General features: G+C 45.8%; 1 protein-coding gene across 1 annotated transcript in view; it reads left to right on the top strand.

Moving 5' to 3' along the window:
- The window catches only part of SPTBN5 (spectrin beta, non-erythrocytic 5), a 1,780,873-nt gene that overhangs the window by 150,042 nt on the left and 1,608,056 nt on the right, over nt 1-22,775 (top strand). The window contains exons 9-10 of the mRNA XM_069208774.1: nt 7,864-8,096; nt 10,698-10,851. Coding sequence (XP_069064875.1) covers nt 7,864-8,096; nt 10,698-10,851 — 387 coding nt within the window. The remainder of the gene's footprint in view (nt 1-7,863; nt 8,097-10,697; nt 10,852-22,775) is intronic.

Raw genomic sequence — 22,775 nt, 5'->3', positions numbered from 1 at the left:
AGAATTAAACCAGATTTTGCAGAAAGCACAATTTTTTAGTTGGTGAAAATCTGTTCAGTAGTTTTCGAGATAGTAAAGGGGAAAGAAATATAGATATCTAGGACAACGCATCCCAGAAATCTCGTGCTGAGATCTGATTGGCTGCGAACACTTCAACCACGGAGTGTTGGCTGCAGTTTTGGGACTCATCTTCACTGAGTCTCAAAAATAAACAGATAAAAAAAGGGCAGGTTATAAATACCCAAACCCACTAGCCTTGGTCCTGGAGTCCCCCTGAAACCCTGCAAAAAAGAGTAGATGACAAACCTAACTGAGAGCTTGTCAGGGGCCCCACCCCCTTCCTGCACCAGTCTGCAAACACTCCTCTTGGTGCACTAATCACTGGGGAGGAAGTCCCCTTGGCTGCTGAGGGTCGTTGGGGGCCAGAATTCCCTCCTGTTACCACCAGGAAGTCCCACTCAGCGGTATTGCTGAGTTCTGTTGGAGGCCTGTCCTCCTTTCTCCACCAGTCTGCAAACGGGCCTCCTCGCTCACTACTGGTTGAGCAATGAAGTCCCCTTGGCTGCTGAGGGCAATTGGGAGCCGAAAACCCCCTCCTGCTACCACTAGTAAGTACCACACAGTGATATTGCTGAAAGCTCATCAGAGGCCCTGCCACCTTTCCCCACCACTCTGCAAACCCACCTCCTGGCGCACTACTCATTGGGGGATGAAGTCCCCTTGGCTGCTGAGGGTTGTTGAGGGCCAAGAACCCCTCTTTTTACCACCAGTGAGTTCCACAAAGCAATATTGCTGAGAGCTCGTTGGAGGCCCACCCTCTTTCTCCACCACTCTGCAAATGCGTCTCCTGGTGCAGTACTTGTTGGGAGATGAAGACCCCTTGGCTGCTCAGGGTAGTTTTGGCCAGGAACTTCACCCGGTACCACCAGTAAGTCCCACACAGTGGTATTGCTGAGAACTCGTCAGAGGTACCTCCCTCTTTCTCCACCACCCTGCAAACGTGCCTCCTGGTGCACTACCGGTTGGGTGTCAAGGTACACCAGTTCCTCAGGAGCAGTATCCTCAAGTGGCCACCGTTCTGGCAGCTTCTTCTCAGATTCCAATTAACAGCGGTTCAGATTAGCCAGACAAGGGGAAGAGAATTAGGGAGGGTACTGCAGGGAGGGAGATCTGGAACAGAATGTTTGTAAACCATTAATACTGCGTCATTACACCCTGGTAGCTGCAATTGTCATATCATGAAACTCTAGAATTTTCATTACCTGTAAAAGGAAATGGCGTCCTGTATAGCTTTAGTATCAATGGCTTAAGGAAATGTTCTTACTAAGGTTTTCCATATAGTTCTGTGGTTTATTATCAGCCTTCACAACAAGTATCTGATTATCTCAAGTTCCGAGAATTTAGAAAACAAATATGTCAGACAACAGTTTCTGAATTCAAGGTTTTTGGTGTGATTATTTGGTCTCTCAGAGTGATTTAGTCTGCCCGTGAGCAGAACTATGTGTTCTCAAGAATTCCTCAATTAAACTGTAATTTTCAAAAAGGGTTCCAGTCTTGCGAGGAAACGAGCGTTTCCTTACCTTGTTCAGGAGTGCTTCACATAACATGCAGCCTACCGCTTCCTAGAGACCGACGTATGTGATGCAAGAGTGGGATCGACTGCCTCTGAGCTCTGACACAGAGTAATCCACACTCAGTGGCTGGGCGTGGTGATTTTATAGCGGCAGGCGTAACAAAGATGGCAGCTGCGTTGGGTACTGAAATTAAAAGGGGACAATGTTAGGTTGCCACTATTAAGGTTAAAAACACTGTAGATGGACAAGGAAATATATTGCCCTTTTGGATCTGCATAGGATAAAGGTGGTTATTAACTTATGGCATACAATATAGTAAGCATAACAGTAGTATTTGTCAAGAATGCACGTCTCTTGGATTTCTCTTATGAAACATATTCAGGCATGGGATGTTGTTCAAGAATTCTCGCAAGTGATAATGTTCACACATGGCTTTGCAATATGTTCAGACCAATACAATGTTTAAGCATGGCCTTGCAGTAGACAGTTGGCTGTGTGTCTATGGTGATAACATAAGGTTTGCATGATACATAATGTTTGCATAGTGTTCACAATATAGGAGGCAAAAATCTCATAGTGTTCACAACCTAGAAAGCAAGGATTGTGACAGTCCTCCCTATCAAAATGAACATGTGCAGTTCACATGGGGGCATGAGGATGTGACTCGTAAAACTTGCGGCTAAACCAGGGGGTGTGCACAGCATCTCTAGGTTCCCAAAAAATGTCTTCGGGTCCATAACGTTCCTGTAGGAAGCTGGCCTGGTGTGTGGTGGGTACCAAAGGTACTTACACCTTACACCAGGTCCAGGTATCCCCTCTTAGTGAAGTGTAGGCAGTGTCTAGAAGCTAGGCTCTCTAGAGGTAGCTGTAGAGGAGCAGCCAAGGCTTATCTAGGAGACGTGCAAAGCTCATGCAATACCACTATAGTCACACAGCACTTACACACACACAAAAGAAAACACTCAGTTGTACAAAAATAAAGGTATTTTATTTTTGGCACAAATCACCACAAAATACTAGACAGGTGACCCACCCTTTGGATGTAAGTAATACACTAAGGGGGTCATTCTGACCCTGGCGGCCGGTGACCGCCAGGGTCACCGACCACGGGAGCACCGCCAACAGGCTGGCGGTGCTCCCGAGGGCATTCTGACCGCGGCGGTTCAGCCGCGGTCAGAAAGGGTAAACCGGCGGTCTCCCGCCGGTTTACCACTGCCCAACAGAATCCTCCATGGCTGCGGAGCGCGCTCCGCAGCCATGGGGATTCTGACACCCCCTACCGCCATCCTGTTCCTGGCGGGTCTCCCGCCAGGAACAGGATGGCGGTAGGGGGTGCCGCGGGGCCCCTGGGGGCCCCTGCAGTGCCCATGCCCATGGCATGGGCACTGCAGGGGCCCCCGTAAGAGGGCCCCGCAAAGTATTTCAGTGTCTGCAAAGCAGACACTGAAATACGCGACGGGTGCAACTGCACCCGTCGCACCCCTGCAACTACGCCGGCTCAATTCTGAGCCGGCGTCCTCGTTGCAGGGGCATTTCCTCTGGGCCGGCGGGCGCTCTTTTGGAGAGCGCCCGCCGGCCCAGAGGAAATGTCTGAATGGCCGCCGCGGTCTTCTGACCGCGGTGCGGTCATTTGGCGGCGGTACCTTGGCGGACGGCCTCCGCCGTCCGCCAAGGTCATAATCAGGGCCTAAATATATACACTAGAAATCAGAAATAGGCATAGAAAATGTTAGAAAACAGTGCAAATAGTAATAACCAATAGTGACCCTAGGGGGAGCACAAACCATATACTAAAATAATGGAATGCAAAAAGGGTACTCCCACCTAGGTAAGTAAACTGTGTAGAGGGGAGCTGGGGATATTAGAAAACCACAGAAGTAAGTAACACAGCACCCCCAGCGACCAGGAAGGGAGGAGTAAAACACATAATTTCCCCCAAACCACCCAAAAGGAAGAAAATAAGAAAAACAAGACCCACAAAGAAGGCTGCAAGGAAACTAGTGGTGGATACTTGAAGACAGAAGACCTGTGGAGAGAGGGGACCAAGTCCAGAAGATACAACAGAGTCCAGTGGGGGTAGGAGCCCCTACCCACCACACAGAAGACGCAGGAGTTGGCCAACAATGAAGGCGAACAGATCAGCACTGCAGCCCAGAAGCCGGAGAAGAGTTCCTGATTAATGCAGAAGATGTCCCATGCAGGAATGAAGACTGCAGGAATTCTACCAACAGGCCTTGGAAAAGGCAACTTCATGGTTGGAGGATAAGAGGTGCTGCCAGGGACCAGCAAGGCCCAGGAAGACTCCACCCAGGAGGGGGAGTCACAGAGGACCCTCAGCGTCGCAGAGAGTCCACAGGAGCCCAAGCAGCACCCACAGGAGTCCCACATGATGAAGACAAGAATGAGCCCATGCAGCACTACAAAAGAGGATCCCACGCTGCAGGAGAACCACGCAGGAGGCTGGGATGGGCAGGAAGGAGTGCTGGGGACTGGAGCTGCACATCACCTGAAGATCCCTTGGAGGAGATGCAAACAAGCATTGGCAGCTGCAAGAGACAGGTGCACTGGGGTACTGTCCTGCGTGGGAAGGCATGGCTTACCTCCATTAAACTTGGACAGCTGGCAGAGAGGACCAAGAGGACTACTCCGGACCACCACCCGCGATGCCGGATCCACGCAGTTCAGCAGGAGAGCGGATCCATGCAGCCGGTAGTCGCTTGTTGCAGGTTCCTGCAAATGCAGGGGAGTAACTCCTTCACTCCAAGGGAGATTCCTTCTTCTTCTTGTGCAGTCTTCTGAGGATGCACGGCGAGGGAACTGTTGCAAAGCTGGCAGGAACTCTGGATACATTGTTGCAGAAGAGGCTTCCTCGTGTATCTGCAGCTTGTAGGTTCTTGGAGGGTCCAGTCACGGTTCTGATGGCCAGAAGTGGTTGCAGAGGAGCCTTGCTGAAATCTTTCAAGCCGAATCTGTGGACCCACCCCAGAAGAAGACCCTTAGTAGCCCTGAAAGGGGGGCTTGTCACCCAACCAGGTAAGCATCTATCAGGAGGGGGCTCTGATGTCACCTGCCTGGCCACTCAGATGCTCCCAGAGTTCCCTGCCCATGATGGCAGAACCCAGGAACCCTCTGGAGGAACTCTGAGCACCACCTCTGGGGTGGTGATGGACAGGGGAGTGGTCACTCCCCTTTCCATTGTCCAGTTTCGTGCCAGAGCAGGGACTTGGGGGTCCCTGAACAGATGTGGACTGGTTTATGCACGGAGGGAACCAAATGTGCCCTTCAAAGCAAAACCAGTGGCTTGGGGAGGCTACCCCTCCCAAGCCAGTCATACCTGTTTCCAAAGAGAGAAGATGTAACACCCCTCTCCTAAAGGAAATCCTTTGTTCTGCCTTCCTGGGCTTGAGCAGCTCAAGCAGCAGGAGGGCAGAAACCTCTCTGAGGGGTGGCAGCAGCTGGGTCTGCCCAGAAAACCCTGGAAGACTGGTGGTAGCAATGCTGGGGGTCCTCTACGGAGCCCCGAGGGTGCATGGAATCATACAACCAATATTTGCAAAAGTATTGGGGTATGATTCTGGCATGTTTGATACCAAACATGCCTAGGTTCGGAGTTACCATTATTTATCTGGAAATAGGTAGTGACCTATGTCCAGTACATGCATAAAATGGCACCCCACACTCAGAAGCCCGGAAAAATGGAGCTGGAGTTCGTCGGGGCACCTCTGCTAGTGCAGGGGTGTCCTCACACACAGGTACTTGCACCCTGCCTTCTGGGCTAGAAGGGTCTGCCATAGGGGTGACTTACAGTGAGCTGGTGCAGTGACCTGGTAGTGAAAGGGTGCATGCACCATTTCACGCAGGCTGCAATGGCAGGCCTGCAGACCACTTTGCATGGGCTCGCTATGGGTGGCATAATATATGCTGCAGACCCATAGGGATCCCCTGGTACCCCAATTTCCTGAGTACCTATGTACAATATACTAGGGACTTACAGGCATGGGATGTTGTTCAAGAATTCTCGCAAGTGATAATGTTTGCACATGGCTTTGCAATATGTTCAGACCAATACAATGTTTACGCATGGCATTGCAGTTAACAGTAGGCTCTGTGCCTAGAGAGATAACATAATGTTTTCATGGTGCATAACCTAGGAGGCAAGAATCCCGCAGTGTTCACAACCTAGGAGACAAGTGTTGTGATTTTAGGGGACATGACATGGTCAGTGATCGCACTGATGACATCACTGTTGACATCTCAAATGACATCACTGATGACATCATCCACAGAACCACTCAGACACGTAGTCACACACCCATACAACCACTCACACACCCACTTAGATACCCATATAACCACAGACACATCCACTCACACACCAGCACAACAACTCATACACCCACTCACACACTCACAAAACCACTCCCACTCATAGGTCTACACACACTCACACGCCTGCACAGCCACTCACACACCCATAGGACCACTCACACCCATACAACCACTCACACACCCACACAGCTACTCACACACCTATATAACCTCTTACACATCCATACAACTACTCATACATGAACTCACACACCCATACAACCACTCACACAGCCACTCACACCCAGAAAATCACTCACTAACCCATTTACAACCCCCTGCAGCCAGTCACATACACATTGGCATACCTATAAAGCCACTCACACACCCACTGACAGATCCATAAAGCTACTCACACATCCATAAAGCCACTCAGACACACACACTTTACTGATACTGACAGTCAAACAGCCACTCAGATAGCATATGTTATAAATAGTGTAACTCATTAGTACTACACAGAGAAAAGTAATTTAACTTATGCAGTAGCTTAGTATCTATTGTTTCGTCTCAGAAATGTTTACTAAAAACTTACACTCACCTCAGGTAATTATATCACTTTAAATAAGGCACACATTAAATGCAAAGTCCATTTGGAGTCAGTTTTTGTGTCTTTTGTCTGGTTTATATTAGCTCCAAGTTAATGTCACAAGATATCAAAGAAAGCGTACTTGCGATTAACTTGGAGCTAATATAAACCAGATGCTTAAGGGGTTAAGGGAAACCAGAAGGAAGAGTCTCTAATAGGAATCTACAGCCCTGACGAAGTCACGGGGTACACCCCGGACGAAACACGTGTTGGCAGCAATTGGCAAGTGACGATTGGAACTTAAAGCGGAAACTCAAGATTCAAAGAATAAAAGACACGAAAACTGACTCCAAATGGACTTTGCGTTTGATGTGTGCCTTATATAAAGTGATATTGTTATCAGTGACTTTTGATCACTTTAAGCAGAAGGAGTTAAGGGTGATCTTCTTTTAAGGGCACCATCAGTACTACTGGATATAAGTGGCTAATTGACAGGCAGCGCCACACACTCCTCACGTTCACCCATCAGCACAATAACCTCAGGTAATTATAACTGCAGAATTTCAATGGTTTCTGCGTGTGAAATCTCAGCCTAACTATAATGTCCTTGTAACATTTGTTTTTTTTAATTTTATTTCCTAACTGTAACGTTTCTGTAACCTTTGTTTTTTTAGTGAATTTCTATGGTTTTTAATGTTATTTCTTAACTATAACGACCCTGTAAACTTTCTTTTTTGTGTGTGCGTATATAGAATATATATATATTTTTATATACACATATATATGTGTATGTATATATATACACATATATATAAATAAAATAATCTATATACACACACAAACATATATGTATATATATATATATATACATATATATAAGTGTATGTGTGTGTGTGTGTATATATATATATATATATATATCTCTGATGTTTTTAGTTTTTACTATGACGTAAGGCCCTCAGAGTAGATGTAGCATATCTTGGGGCACCTTGATTATTGGTCTGGAGAGGTTACCCTGTCCTTCCCATACAAGTCCATGGCAGTTTTAATTAATTAACTTAAAGACTAAACAAACACGAGCTTTAAGGGGGTCATATGATCTTCAAAGTCTACCTGACGCTTGGAGATTATCTCTTGCTCAGCGTTATGTGTATTTGTTCTTTCTTCAATTAATAAAATCCGGTTATAGCTATAAAATTCCCTTATATAAGTCATGGATGCTCTTTATCATAGGTACTGTGGATTGCTTCATGCCTCAGTGAGCCAGCAAATACAAGCATTCAGTTAATCAGGCAGAATAAATGTCTGTATAAGAGGCTATTGCTGGTTCATCTGGTAGAATATGGGACTGTGAAAACAAATAAACTCTATGAAATGTTCACTTGATTTCAGGAATTGATGAGTTCTCGGGATTATGGGAAACAACTTCTAGAGGTGGAAGATTTGCTACAGAAGCACACTCTGGCTGAGTCCCAGATCTCTTCCCACGGAGATGTAGTGCAACACATTTCCCATCAGGCAGCAGAGGTCACCAAGGCCAAGAATGCTAAGCCAGAGCTGCTGCAGTCTAGAGTGCGGAAACTCAACCAGAACTATCAGAACTTGGTTGATCTCTCCAAATTACGGTAAGTTAAAGCCCTTGTTAGAACTCTTCCCAAAAATAACGTTTAATGAACAGCATTAATTTATCAGATCAAATATCAAGTTCCAAACGATTGAACCAAAAACACTGAGCTCATAATTAGACCTTGGCAAAATGTTTATTACTTTTTTAATAATCCAGGTCCAATGGTTTATTGGACTAATGCGCCCGTTTTAGGGGGCTGTGTTTAATCTCAGGGTCACTTGTTCAAATCCTGGTGGGTCCACTTAGCCTTTCATCCGGAGGTCGATAAAAGGAGTGCTGTTGCGTAACAATAAACATCTGTCATTCAGTACCAAGGTAACCTTCTCGGTGAATGTGTGCTATACAAATACACATTATTAGCGGACAGGTTCAAAGAAGCAGGTAGGACGGGAGAATTTAAGGAGACGAGAGGAGAAGGAAAAGACAGGACGAGAGGAGGGGGGGAGGGGCAGGGGACAGGTTATTCGATGTCTAGTGAGGTTTTAGTTTTGTAAGGCAAATGCCAGGTGGGGTAGGTTTAGGGGCACCTGTTCCAATAAAGCGGCCTTTTACACACAATGAACGAGTCGTGGTTTAGTCACTCTCTCCCAATGGGGCCCTGGGGGGGAGGAAGAGGAACGAGGAGTTCCCCCCCCCGGGTTTTTGGGAGAGGTGGCATGACCCGCGATGCGGTTGGCATCCGGGGTGCCAGTTTACGGTGGGCGGGGGGTTTATATAACCGGACATTTTGTGGCCACAGGCACCATTTTATAGAAGGTGACCTGGTGGCCTGGGCTTTGTCCGTTAGGTCTGTTGGCCTTTCCCTCCCTCCCTCCCCTGACAGGTGGATTTGTTGGAGCAGGTGTCCGTTTCAGGGCTAGGTTGTCGCTTTGGACAGGTGCGTGACGCGGCGGGGACAGCTGCAGGGCAGCTAGTAAAAGCTCGGGTGGAGGACGGAGTTGGCAGGGCAATTCAGGTATTAGGACGGGAAGGAGCATTAATTAGACATGGACAGGCAGGAGACTGCTCATTAGCAGACAGGTTCAAAGAAGCGGTAGGACAGGAGAATTTAAGGAGACGAGAGGAGAAGGAAAAGACAGGACGGGGGGCAAGGTAGGGGATGGGGAGGGGCAGGGGACAGGTTATTCGATGTCTAGTGAGGTTTTAGTTTTGTAAGACAAAGGCCAGGTGGGGTAGGTTTAGGGGCACCTGTTCCAATAAAGCGGCCTTTTACACACAATGAACGAGTAGTGGTTTAGTCACTCTCTCCCAAGATGTCTACTGCAAAAGCAAAAGAACAGAGTGCGAGCGGCTGCTGCTGTTTGTGTTCTGTTACACTTACCCCTTTTTTATCAGCGCAAAATAACCCTCTGGTTCATTTTGGAAAATAGCACCAAATTATGGGTTACGCTCCTTGTGTAATTCTGTGAAATCTCGGGTGATTTTACTGTAATGTAGAGTAATTATGCAAGTTATTTCCACCCCTACTCTTTATATCCAGGGATGGAATTGGTAGAGTGTGACTTCTAAACAGATGAATATACAGATACAGAGAGAGCAGATTGGAAATGTGCCAGAAGCTCATAGAAGCAGGGAAAATTGCAAGGCGTTTAAGGGCAGGAACAAGTGGGGCTGTTGGTGTCTCTCTTGCTACAAATTACAAGAGAACAAGAGGAACTAGAATATAGACCCACAGCAATTAAATGAAATAATAAGAAAGTTAAGGTATAGATGTTTACCCATCTTTAGTGCCATATAGAACTGTGGGCCAGATGTACTAAAGTGTTTTGCTATCACAAACCATGCAATTTGGAAAATCACAGGGTTTACGACCACAAAAAGACATTTTTGTGTTTACTAAACCTCTTTTGCAATTTCAGAAATGCCTTTCTAATTTGCAAAATGGTTATAGTGATGTATTCTAATTTATGATTACCAAGGGATGTGACAGGGTTATACACTCCTTGATTCAAAATAATATGCATCAATGGTTTGTGACTGCAAGTGCATTTGTAAGCCATTGATATGTTACTGACTTCTCAAAGGAGATGGTAAAGGAATTGCAAAGAACCTGTGCATATTGGACAGCTACTCCTTTGAGAATTCTGTCGGGCAGACTCGAGGTGGCGGAATGTAGGCTGGCAGTGGTCTTTGGGACCGCTGCTGTTTGCTCCAATGTGTTCCCAAAAAAACATGTTTTTTTTTTAAAAAGCAGGACCGGTTCTTTTGAAGGAATGTTCATAGAACAATGGAGGTCAACTGTCCTTGCAGGCCATCATTGCTGTGTTTGTAGCCATTCACAGGATGTCACAAATAGTCACCTTCAATTAATCTGCAACCCCTCTGCAGCCCTCTGCGAATGAAGATTTTGTAATGCAGCCTATTAGTGCAAATGTTAAATTGCAAAATACCAAAGGTCACAAAGAGTCAGTGTGTAGTTTGCAACCACTATTTGCGATATAACTCTTTGGACTTCTCGTCCAAATTCACTAGATGTGCACACAAGCTCCTTTTGGAAATGAAAGCTGACATAAATGATGTATACTTGAAATAAATTACACATTTTCACCAATGCTTGTTATCTAATGAATGAGATATAATGTCTTCTCTCTTGGCACAGTCGGTCTCATCTGCAGGAAACCTTGAAGCGCTTTGAGTTTTTCCGTGACTGTGGGGAAGAGGAGTTGTGGATAAATGAGAAGTGGCAGCTGGTGAGGCTAGCCTCGCTGGGAAAAGACCAGAGCCAGATCTTGACCTCCATCAAGAAACATAAGGTGCTGCTATAAATTCACTCCAGTTGTAATTCCTTTATATTTAAAAGAGTATTATACTTAACCCACCAGTCTGAGCATCAATGGATGTGGAAAAATAATTGTCAAGAAAATCTGGTTCACACGTATACAACTGCTAAGGTCTTATCAGCGTGAACCAGAGTTATAAAGGTGTTTAAAATGACATGTCTCCCAAGGTCATGTTGCATTATACGTGTATGTATGATTGTGGCAATGCAAACCGAGCCAAAAAGTTAAGGGATTGTTTTACAGGGTCAAAGAAAACTATGTGTGGTCAGTAAACGACTGAGGGTGGGGGGATGAATTCAGAGAGTAGTAGTGAACTACTGCTATGTCATGATGTACTGTTCTGTAAAGAGAGAAGATGTGAGTACTCAACTCTTTCCTCATGTAGATCAGAGTTGAGGTGGTCCTGATGGATATGAGGACTTCTTTTCTAAGTCTTTTTAAATTAATCAATGTATTGGATTTATTCAAGAAAAAGAAACAGAACAACATCCCCCCTTACACAGAGCGCTATTTTCAAAATCATTGCCAGCAGTAAACTTCACCCAAGACAAGGAGGCCCTGGTCATCATCAAATGTCTGAATGCGTCCAGCCGCCAGCTTAAGTAGGGTTGTCCATAGCAGCACGGTTGTACTTATAACCAATTAACTGTAGCAAAAATCTGGTGATGCCTATTTGACAATGCAAGGTGAGCTATGACCCTGGAGGTGCAGCTGCACTCACTTCCGTTTCTGGAGATGATTCTGAGCACAGTACACTATACACCTGAAAGGGGGCACTAGATATATTTGGGCTTGCATTGAGCAGGCATCTGTTCTCAGTAGCCGCCCAGTTGTTCATTGCAATATGTTCTATCCCTCAAATGGATCGGTACTTGTCTCTTTACCAAAAATACAACCAAGACAGTACACTTTCTAACAGAAGCATGAACATCTTTAACTTATCCCAGGAGAACAAAGTGGGAGGTATTTTGGAAAGGGACTTCAGTTACAGCTCTAAATATCTCCTCCAAATAATTATCAGGTTTCAGGCACAGCCATGCCAAATGAAAGCAATTGACATTACAAGCTTTGCATTCACTACAGTCAGAGTTGGCCCTGGGGTTTAATTCATACAGTCTTGTAGGATTGTTATGTAATGTAACATGTAACTTGTATCAATCTCAGACTATAATTGGGGGGAAGTTTCTGGTTAAAAACAAACACACCATTTCCATTGCTGGTCAGTGAAAGACTCCTCAATCTCTACAGACCATTTTTCTTTCAGTGTGTGGTATAGATTGGAGCTTCCCTTCGTTATGTTTTTACTGACAGGATAATAACGTGCGAGGAGATTTAGTACCTATCAGCATTGGCTGGGATGGTAAGAGTAGGGAGGTGAAGGGAAGAAGTGATTGGAAGTGCTACAGGATTCACAGAGTCCAAAGTACCAGAACACATCTAGTGGAGTGTGGTCAGATGTCTCTTGGATAGGAGTTAACAGCGGAAAGTCTAACTGGCGGATACAAGTCTACTAACTTAAGCAACTTAGGGCCAGATTTACAAGGCCCTATCGCCACTGGAGCGTCACTTTTTGTGATGCTCCAGTGGCACAGTGCCATACGCCGTATTTACAAGCTGCGGTTAAGCCACTGTTTGTGGCTTAACGCCACCTTGTAATACGTCCCCTTCACACGTAGCACTTTGCATGGAAGGGGTGTACAATGGGTGTTGCTGTGGGTGTGCCACAGCAACACCCATTGCATTTTGACTCTGCCTCATATTTACCCTATTTTGTTAACCTGAGGCAGCGCCAAAATCTAACGCTACTCATGGATGGCGTTAGAGTGGTGCAACGAGGAGAAATGCTTTCATTTCTCCTCATGCTTTGCTCTTTCTATGTGTGCTGCATTTTGCCATTTAAGATTGTTTTTGTGCAGGAAGGTGTCTTTTCCTGCACTGTGAGAAAACAGGGCTGGTTGCAGAGGCCCCATAACTTTTTGCCCCCATTTTCCTCTTTTTGCTGGTGTTTTCCTGACTTTGATGGTGCCCTGGGTACTGCTAACCAGTCCCAGGGCCTGTGCTCTGTGTAAAATGGATATGCAAATGAGGCTAATTATAATTGGCTAAGTTAACCTACCTATAAGTCCCTAGTATATGGTAGGGCATGTAGGTTTAGGGACCACAGCATAGGTGGTGCACACCTAGGTGCACTGCTGAGGTGCCCAGTGTCATTTTAAAAGCAAGCCTGCCTTGCTGGCAGCTTTTAAATTAAAGTTATATGCAAATTCGACTTTGGAATTAAAGGTACTTCCAAAGTCTTAAACTACCTTATTTTTACATATAAGTCACCCCTAAGGTGTGCCCTATGTGCCCCTAGGGCTGGGTGCCATGTAACTATAAGCAGGGACTTTATAAAAATAGATTTATAAGCCCTGGTGAGGTAAAAACAGCCAAATTCGTTTTTCTCTCATTGAAGTAAATGGCCTTCATAGGTTAGAATGGGCAGACTTTATTTTAAATGTTAAAGTCTCCTTAAATGTTACATACCAAGAATTTGGTATCAAATTAATTGTTGTAATAAATCCCACAACTTCCAGTTGTTGGATTTAATATAACTTGTTCAGGTAAAAAGTTTAGACTTTACCTAAAAAGTTGCCAATTTCAGCTCTGCATTGTTTTTGCTGCTGTGCTCTGATTGGCCAGCCTGCAGCAGCTTCTGCCAGGCTGCCTTGATGAGGTGTGAAGTGGCCTGGCTTCACACAAAGGAATGTGCTTGGGGGAGAGAATCTCCCCTCAGCAGATGGTGAGGCAGGAAGGGGGAGGGCTGCCAAACTGGTCTTCAAAGGCAGAGAAGGACATCTGGAGCACCCAGCAACACCCCCACATCCTGCAATCCCAGACAGCTAGGTGCCCCCTTGATTAGATTAGGAGAGGGCAGGAGAGGGGTGTGTTTATGATTTTTAGCCACACCAGTGGGTGGGCTCAGCCAGATGTAACCTCCAAAAATCAGATTCAGCCATGTTGGATTTTTAGAGACTGTTGCCTTTTGGGATGGATTTTTGCCACACTTCCCAGGAAGTGGTCATCACAGGGGGACGACCCTGTATCTGATTGGATGACCAGGACCCCCCTGCTTTTCACCCAGGAGCAAGGATAAAACTGGCAGACCTGCCCCCACACCTCAGATCCCTACCAGATTTCAACAAGAAAAGAACTAAAGGAGAAGAAGGACTGCCCTGCTGGACCCCTGGCCTGCACCTGGAACCTGCACTCAGAAGGACTGCACCAGCTGCACACTTGGGCTTCACCACAAGAAGGACTTTGCCTGGCTTCAACTGGTTCAAGGAGGGACTCCCTGTTTGCTACAGGTGAAAAATTGCTATCCAGAGTCCCCTGCACCAACTTCTGAAAAAGTGACCAGCTGACCACTGTCCAGTGGCCAAAAAGGAGTTTGCGCCAGGTGCATTCTGGGAGTTGAAGTCCGCACCCCCCAAGGACCATCACAGAACTTCTGGACCCTTGGGGTGAGCTGTGGACCCCAAAAGAACCCTAAAAGGACATCTGGGTGAAGCCCCAGAAGTTTGGAGAAGATTTGAGAATTTTTGAAAAAAAGCTCCATAGAGGGACCGACCCGCCGCGTAAATTCTAGCCGGCTTGCCTCAACCGCGACCCGGCCTGATTTGGTGGTTCGTCCCGGTAAAGAAAAATCTCCGAAAAAGAGACTAAGTCCGAAGGTAAAAAGTTGACCGGGACCTCCCAGCCATCGTATCCGAGAAGGGCTCCATGGACGTCGGATCAAGATCCAGGTTTACCCCGGTCGAAGGATTTTCACCTCGAAAAAACGACTAAGTCCGAAGGTAAAAATCTCCACCGAGGAATCCAGCATCGCGTATCTGGACAAGGGCTCCAGGAGGTCGGATTCGACTGGCAGGTTCGTCCCGCTGAAGAAAATCTTCAAAATAAAGACTAAGTCAGAAGGTAACTTTTTAACCAAGGCCTCCCGCGACCTGTAGCCGAGCAGGGCTCCATCGCGGTCGGCCTGAAAGTTTGACTTTGCCCCGGTCGAGGTGCAACCAGATGACCCGATTGGCGCTTTTTGTTTCTAAGCGCTAGAAAAGTAATAATTCTTTAAAAATTCATATCTCCGGTTCCCTTTATCCGATTTTATTCGTTTTGATGTCATTTTAAAGATACAAATATAAACTATTTTTATAAATTGGTTTTGGATTTTTAAACTGTTTCCTGTGCTTTATTTAATTACTGTTTTGTGATATTTGAATGCTTTACACTTTGTCTCCTAAGTTAAGCCTTGACGCTCGTTGCCAAGCTACCAAGGGTTGAGCTGGGATTAATTTACTGAGACCTAACTGTACCTAAGTGGAGGTTGGTGGCTTGTTGCTAGGTGTAGGTACCTACCTGCCCTTACCAATAACCCATTTTCCAACATGCACAAAACAATCTCCCCCTCAACGCATTGCAGGAAGGTGTCTTTTCCTGCACAAAGCAATCTCCCACTCAGCGCAGCCATCCTTGCACCGTGGTGCAAGGGTTGTTGCGTTGGTGCTCGGCAGAAAATTTTGCACCAGCGCTGGATGAAACACAGGGGTGCGCCATATTCTATTGAATATAGTGCATCCCTGCATTTTGAAAATAACGGAGCGCATTGCTGCCAAATTTAGCACAGCGTTGCGTTCTGTCATTTTCTAGTAAATCTGGGCCTTAGAGTGCTCCAGCTGCTTACTCGCTTTTGGCTTACAGGACAGGGAAGACTGAGGCTGTCAGTAATGGTATTCCAGGGACATATATTTTGGCAAAATGAGCCTGCCAGCTAAGCTTATTCCAAGCCCAAATCGTACTCTTAACAATGTTCACTTCATTTGTAGGTCTAGTTATTGGCAAGCAGAGATAGCTGTACCACGTGGAGAGGGACTGACCACATCAGCCTCAATGGAAGTGTGTAGTTAAAAGGGTGTACGAAATGTGTCTGACCGCATAAATAATAGCTGGAAGTCCCGAACCTCAAGGCCTCCTTGTTCAAATGAGGAGTCAATATTTCCAACCACAATCATGGTTGCTTTTCTGCCTGGGCTAATTTGATCTTGAGGGCCTTTACTGTTTTGCTGAAATGCTGAGAAAAGGGTACAGGTATATTCATGGACAAATCAATGCCACAGCTGGCCTAGACCCTAAGCTATTTAACCATCAAGTCACACCAATTCAAAGGATAGTTGAGTGGGCACGCAGCAAGGATGGTGGGAGTGAGAAAATAACCTTTTTCGACCAGTTCATAGATGTACCTGACAAATTCTGGAATTATTGGTAAAGTATTTGTTGGGGGATTTGAAAGTGTAACATCATCAGCATACAGAGATTCAGTAAGGTGCTGGACCCTAAAACTGAGGCTCCTGTGTGAATAGTGATTCCTTAATTTGGATGCTAATGGTTCCTTTGCAATCACAATTAATATTGGGAGAAAGTGGGCGTCCTTGCCTGGTCCCCCTTGATATAGTTATGGAGTCCAAGTTTAACCCATTCTATCTCATATGACTGAAGATTGTTTATACCATAGCTGTATGCAGCCAATGAAATTCCCATCAGATCTGAGTTGCTGCAATAGTGTGAAGAGATATTCACCAAACACTTGGAACACTGCAAACTCCTGGGCCCCTCTCAATACGTATTCCAAGCCAACCACAGCAATGAGACAGCCCTGATCGCAGCCTCTAACAACATCAGCACCCTCCTAGGCCACGACGAAACAGCAGTCCTGATCCTTCTGGACTTGTCGGCCACCTTCAGCACTGTCTCCCACCACATCTTGAACAAGAGACTCCACCAAATCGGAATCCAGGGAAATGCCCTCAAATGGATTGCCTCATGCCTCACCAGAAGAACCCAGAGAATCTGTCACCCACAGTTCACCTCAGAACCCAAGGAGCTCATCTGCGGTGTCCCACAAGGATCGTTCCTCAGCTTCACCCACTTCAACACATACATGACCACCCTGGCGAACACTGTCAGTTCACACAGACTAAACATCATCACCTATGCTGACGACACCTGGCTAATCCATTCCCTGTCAGAAGACCACTTCACCATCAGAATCAACTTCCACAGATGTATGATGAACTTTGCCGACTGGATTAGGGACAAGTGTCTCAAGCTCAACACGGACTAGACTGAATTCCTCATCTTTGTGAACAACCTCTCGCCATGAATCAACACTATGTGCCCTGCTGAACTTGGCCCTTTACCCACCCCAACAGACCACGCCTGCAGCCTTGGCATCATTTTGGAGAGCATGTTATCTTTGCAGGAACAGGTAAACACAGTCTGATTCGCCTGCTTCCACATTCTCCACATGCTCCATGAGATCTTCAGGTGGCTGCCAATCAACACCAGAAGGACGGTCACTCAAGCCCTTGTCACCAGCAGGCTGGACTATGTTAACACTCTTTATGTAGGAATCACTGCACGCCTCCTGAAGAGACTACAGACAATACAAAACTTAGCAGCAAAACTCTATTTTGACCTCCCCACATGGACTCACATAACCCCACACATCAAGAAGCTACACGGGCTCCCGATCCAAAAGAGATGCCAGTACAAGATGCTGACCCATACTTACAAGTCCCTGCACAACGAAGGACCAGCATACATCAACAATGAATGACCTTCCACTAACCGACCAGACACCTGCAATGTGCTTCCTTTTTCCTCGCAGACATCCTGCGGCTCTGCCGATCAAACAGCGGAGGACGGTCCTTCTCTCACCTGGCGCCCAAAGCCTGGAACGACCTTCCACTGCACCTCAGGAATGCCGCATCGCTCTGGGAATTCAGAAAGTGGCTCAAGACATGACTGTGTGAATGAACAGACCACAGCAAAGCAGCTAGCATCTTCAGCACCTTGAGACCCTCATGGGTGATTTGCCGTGCTTTATAAATCTTCATTTATTGATTGAGATACCACCATTCTAAGGACTTGGATTCCTCAGTGGTGTGTAACAAGACTGACACAGCATAAAGTGTGGGGTGTAATTAGTGGATCAGACCAGCCTCTAGGAGAATACTTGATCTGTGTATCAGGAAAGGACTGGGGCATAGTCCAATAGTGTTCAGGGCTTATGTACTATTTGTGTAGTGTAGGCCCCAACAATTTTAGTTGCCAACCAATAGTTGAGTCTCAACCAGGAATTATGTGCATTCCAGAGTTTTCCAGCGTCTTGAAATGCCTTGTATGCCAAACACCATGTGTAGTCATAGCATCACTTAAGTATTATGGAGCTTTATGATGAGGAAGTTGTGCTGCCCCTAATCTGTCCAGAAACAGATTTACCACATCATTAAAATCTTAAGGAACAAAGTTGTGGGCTCAAACCTCACCCCAATAGTTCAAGTGTTACAGGCGAAACTTATTCCAGCAGTCACCTACGGAAGTTTGGCCATGAGGGGGAGAAACGCTGTCATATTGGATAACATAATAACAGGCACACTGTGAATGATTTTTAGCATACCCAAATATACTTCACTGGCTCAAATAAGGCTGGAATTTGGCCTACAGAAGCAAGCGCTGGCTCGTCAAGGAGCCTAATTCAATGCCGGCATAATATCAGGAGAGCTGAACCAGTGTCTTTTAATGCCCACTCATCGAGTGAACTGTCGACTAAGGAGAATAGTGCGGCTAGAGCCTATCTGCAAGACTCAATTAACCAGCTATGTCTACGAGAAGTTTGGGAGGCCACAGGATCACACGCTAATTTTAAACAGCTTGTTAACAAAACCTCTAAAATAATCTCTCTGGTAGAGGACAAAGTAAGGCTTGCAGAAAGGGCTCATGGTTGGCTTACCATACAAGTTTACACCAAGGCAGCCCCTCAGGTCTAGCTAGGCACAAGCTTTACGATGTCCACTCAGTAGAAGTACCTACAGTATTGCCTTGGCATTTTACCCTCAGCCAACCACCTACCACATGGAAGCACGCTTCGCTACACAACCACTGTCGCCTTTGTGGGGAATCAAAAAGAAGACATTGTCCATCTACTATGCATATGTAAGGAACTAAAGAGGGACCGTAGAGTACTGCTTAGGCGCCTTTTCTACCTTAAGCAACTACATAAATGCAGGCAAGTGGCAAAAGTGTGCTTTGCCGGCAATGATGTACAGCTAAACTGCTGCCTAGTAAAGTTCCTGAGTATTGTTGAAAAGAGAATTAACAGTAAGATTGAACTAGAGAAAGCTGAAGGTGCATCTCAGCATTTGGCACCACTAGTACCTTATCCGCCTTCTCAGACTTTCGATGTAACCAGGAGATTGGTGAGCAGTTAGTTTTTAACCTTAATTTATCCAGGGCATCTTAGCATTAGAAGGGAACAAATCAAATGGACTTGGTGCTTTACGACCTCTCTCTGATAATTTTCTGTAACAAGGAGATCTCTGTGCAGTCAGTTTTAACATTAATACTCTCAGAACATTAATGATGCTTTTATTGTCATCGTGTTTTTTAAAAGGTTGTGATTTCTTCAGTTTCTTTGCAAATGCTAATGCCATAGTTTTAATTAATCATGCAGATAAAGATTACTTACTTGCATCATTAAAATCACCTGACCTAATAATTACTCCTTGTGAGGAAAGTAGCATATTATTTGGTGTGGCTGTGAGACATCACTGTGTAATACACTAAGGATACTGTTTTGGGTCCAAACAGGCTTGTGTGTAAAACTTTTAGCTCCATCCTGGGTAGCTGTGGCTTTGATCAGCCAGGCTTAAACAAAGGAACACGTGTAAAGCATTTAGAAGTACTAAAATGATGAAATAAGGTGGGCACACAAAATGAAAGAAATCCAACACCAATCTATAAAAATAGATCCTATTTTTACGAATATTTAGACATCAAAATGAACAAAAACCAACCAAGGGTTTCAGAGATATGGATTTTTAAATAAACTGTAAATCACTGCTTTCCACTTAAAATTTCTTTGCACTGGTAACTGGAAAGTTTAGAAACTTTGTAAAACTTTTAGGAAGTTGTGTTTGGGATAGTTACCTTGTCACCAAAGCAGTCTCATGTCCTCTTCTGGGCTCCATGGGTGAACCACCATAGAGTTCAATGGAATGGTCCTGATGCAAGAATACATAAGGTGTTGTATGATGTTGTTGTATGTAGGATGTTGAGTGGTTGATGGGGGTCTTCCTGGGGCCACTGCTCAGTCCACAGTCCAAGTGAGTCGACTTTGGCAATGGTCAATGTCCCTTAAACTCGCCTAGGGTCAAGCAAAAGTTCAGTTGCCACTGAACTACTGGTTTCCGGTCACGGTGAAACCAGTGGTTCCCTTTAGTGAAGGCTAGTGTCCGTCTTGGGCGACCAAACTGCATTCTGAGGACTCTCGGGGCCAGCAGACTCAGGTGCAACTTTGAATCACTGAGATTCAGTCTCTCAGGCTGCACGTTGGTGGTCAGTGGCAGTCAGGTGATTGTGGCTGCTGGCTTGCCAAGACAAGCTTCTGCACCTTTAGTGGCCCTGGTGCTGTAACAGGAATTAAGCCAACTGACTTTTTGAATTCACTTCTTTTGTTTGGGGTTCTGGAGCAAACTTTCCTTGAGCCAGGCACCACAAGCATAGTCCTCTCTACATTAGCCCAAGAATCAGCAGGTGCAGTTCAGTTTTTGGAGCAGCCTCTCTTGCCAAATACAAGGCTCTCTCCAGTCCAGACGTGATCTGAGGTTTGTGTGCCAGAGGTGGCATGTTTATGCCCAGAAAGTCCCCTAGGGGTGTGTGGTAGTTACTAGCTAATGAGCTACCAGGTGCCCCACCACCTGATGATGTCTTCCTGGTTTGGCAACTGTTTTGCCCTTTCCATCTCTGACAACAGCCTGTCTACCTGAACAAAAGAGTAGCCTCTCCCATGAGTTTTCCCTATTTGCCCTAAAAAGGTGGCTTCTCCTTTGGAGCTTTCTTTTTGGGCTCCCACCCTGGGTGGCTTCCTGTCAGGGAAAGGTGATACCTCTTCCGACGGCAGGCCTTTATTGTTCCCACTCGAAGGCGTCGTTTTCTCCTCCTCCTCAGAAAGGCAGAAGGCTGTCCTGGGGCCAGCATCTGAGAATAGCCACTGGAAAACTTGCACAAGAGAGTGGCAACTGTTTAAAAGTTGCATATACTTATAAGTTACATTAAATTCCACTTGAACGCTAAGTCAGGTTTAATGCAGCGATTAATTGAATGCCTTCAAGTATCAACTTTGGTACTCTAATTCAGAAGTTAGCTCAGCTGAGTTGTCAGTGTGTGATTCTGTACTCACCAATGATAACATATGTATTAAAACTGGAGGTTTGGACTTTGTTATTAGTCCACATGGCAACGTCGAGCTAGCAAATTAAAGTTGCACTTTCAGGCTGCAATGATATACTTTGTCATACTCAGGGTGGCAAAATAAGCGCTGCAGCCCCTGGGGGACACTTTAACTTACAGGCCCTGAGTATTCCTAGGACCATATTCTACGGACTTATAAATAAGTTAACTTATGCCAGTTGGGTAAAAGCCAATCAAACATACACTTTTAAGGCTTAGAGCCCTTGCACTGAGGTCTGGTTAGCAGGCTCAGTGCACTCTCAAAGACGAGAAACCAGCTGCATCAGTCCAAACCTGTGGTGGTGATCATGCAAAAAGAGGCATTTCCTTATACCTAAAGATTGAGCTGAATCAGTGTTACCCAGAAGTCATGGACAGAATTCAGGGCAATCAACATTAGGACTAAATGCAAACAATAGCAAAAAGAACAGATGATGGGTGGAATGCTGAACAAACCAAACATTCACCCTCATGCACAGATCTGGGTTTGATCCATCGTTCTTTTGCTCACCACGTCTCCACAACGTGGACCCAGCCATATGCAAATTAGTCTTGACCCTTCTCCCCATGGGAAGAGCCAAGCCCGAACTGCCAGGCCAGGTCCTCCTTGGACCGCAAACAACCATCCTGGGTCCAGTTTCATGATATTGCCCCCTCATCAGCCAGCCTAGCTTGAATCCAGTGACACAGCGAGCACGGGAAGCACAACTGGGCCTACTCTTCCAACTTAGGGCGACAAAAGCAAAAGGAACTGATATTGGACGGAATGCTGGGCAAATCAAGCATTCACCCACAGTCACAGATTTCGGTTTAATCCATTGTTTTTTGCTCACCACGCCACCCCAGTTTCACCCCACCCATATGCAAATCAGTCTTGACCCTGGTCCCCATGGGGACAATCCAGCCCAAGCTGGCAGGCCAGGTCCTCCTGGGACTGAAAACACACATTTGGGGACCATTTTCAGGGTATCACCCCTCATCAGCCAGGCTAGCTTGAATTCAGTGGCACAATGCACACTGGACCTTAGCCTTGGCATACTCTTCCCAGTTAGGGCGACAAAAGCAAAAAGAGCAGATGATGGACGGAATGCTGAACAAACCAAACATTCACACTCAGGCACAGTTCTGGGTTTGAGCCATCATTTTTCTGCTCACAATGCCACACCACTTTGGACACAGCCATATGCAAATCAGTCTTGCCCCTGCCCCCCATGGGAACAGTCCCAACCAAACTCCCAGGCTAAGTTTTACCTAGACCAGAAACCAGCACCCTGGGACCAGTTATCGGGTTATCACCCATCATCAGCCAGGCTAGCTTGAATCCAGTGGCACAGCAAGTACAGGACTGAAATTTTGAATCCAGATGCCAGCAATCAGTCATGCACTTCTGGATCAATGCACTATTTTGTAGAAAAGGAGATGATACTTGGACCACTGTGGCTCGAAATATGTGTATCTGTTGATAAGGCAGCAATCACTGATCAAGCACAAGTAAAAGATTCATGATATTTTTGATCCTATCTTAGACCGTGGCTTTAAAAGCTGATATTAGGTAAAAGAAGAACATTTAT

This window comes from Pleurodeles waltl, chromosome 9, assembly GCF_031143425.1.
Source record: "Pleurodeles waltl isolate 20211129_DDA chromosome 9, aPleWal1.hap1.20221129, whole genome shotgun sequence".
Lineage (NCBI taxonomy): Eukaryota > Metazoa > Chordata > Amphibia > Caudata > Salamandridae > Pleurodeles > Pleurodeles waltl.
The sequence above is the reverse complement of the archived record's forward strand: the minus strand, read 5'-3'. Positions and strand labels throughout refer to the sequence as shown.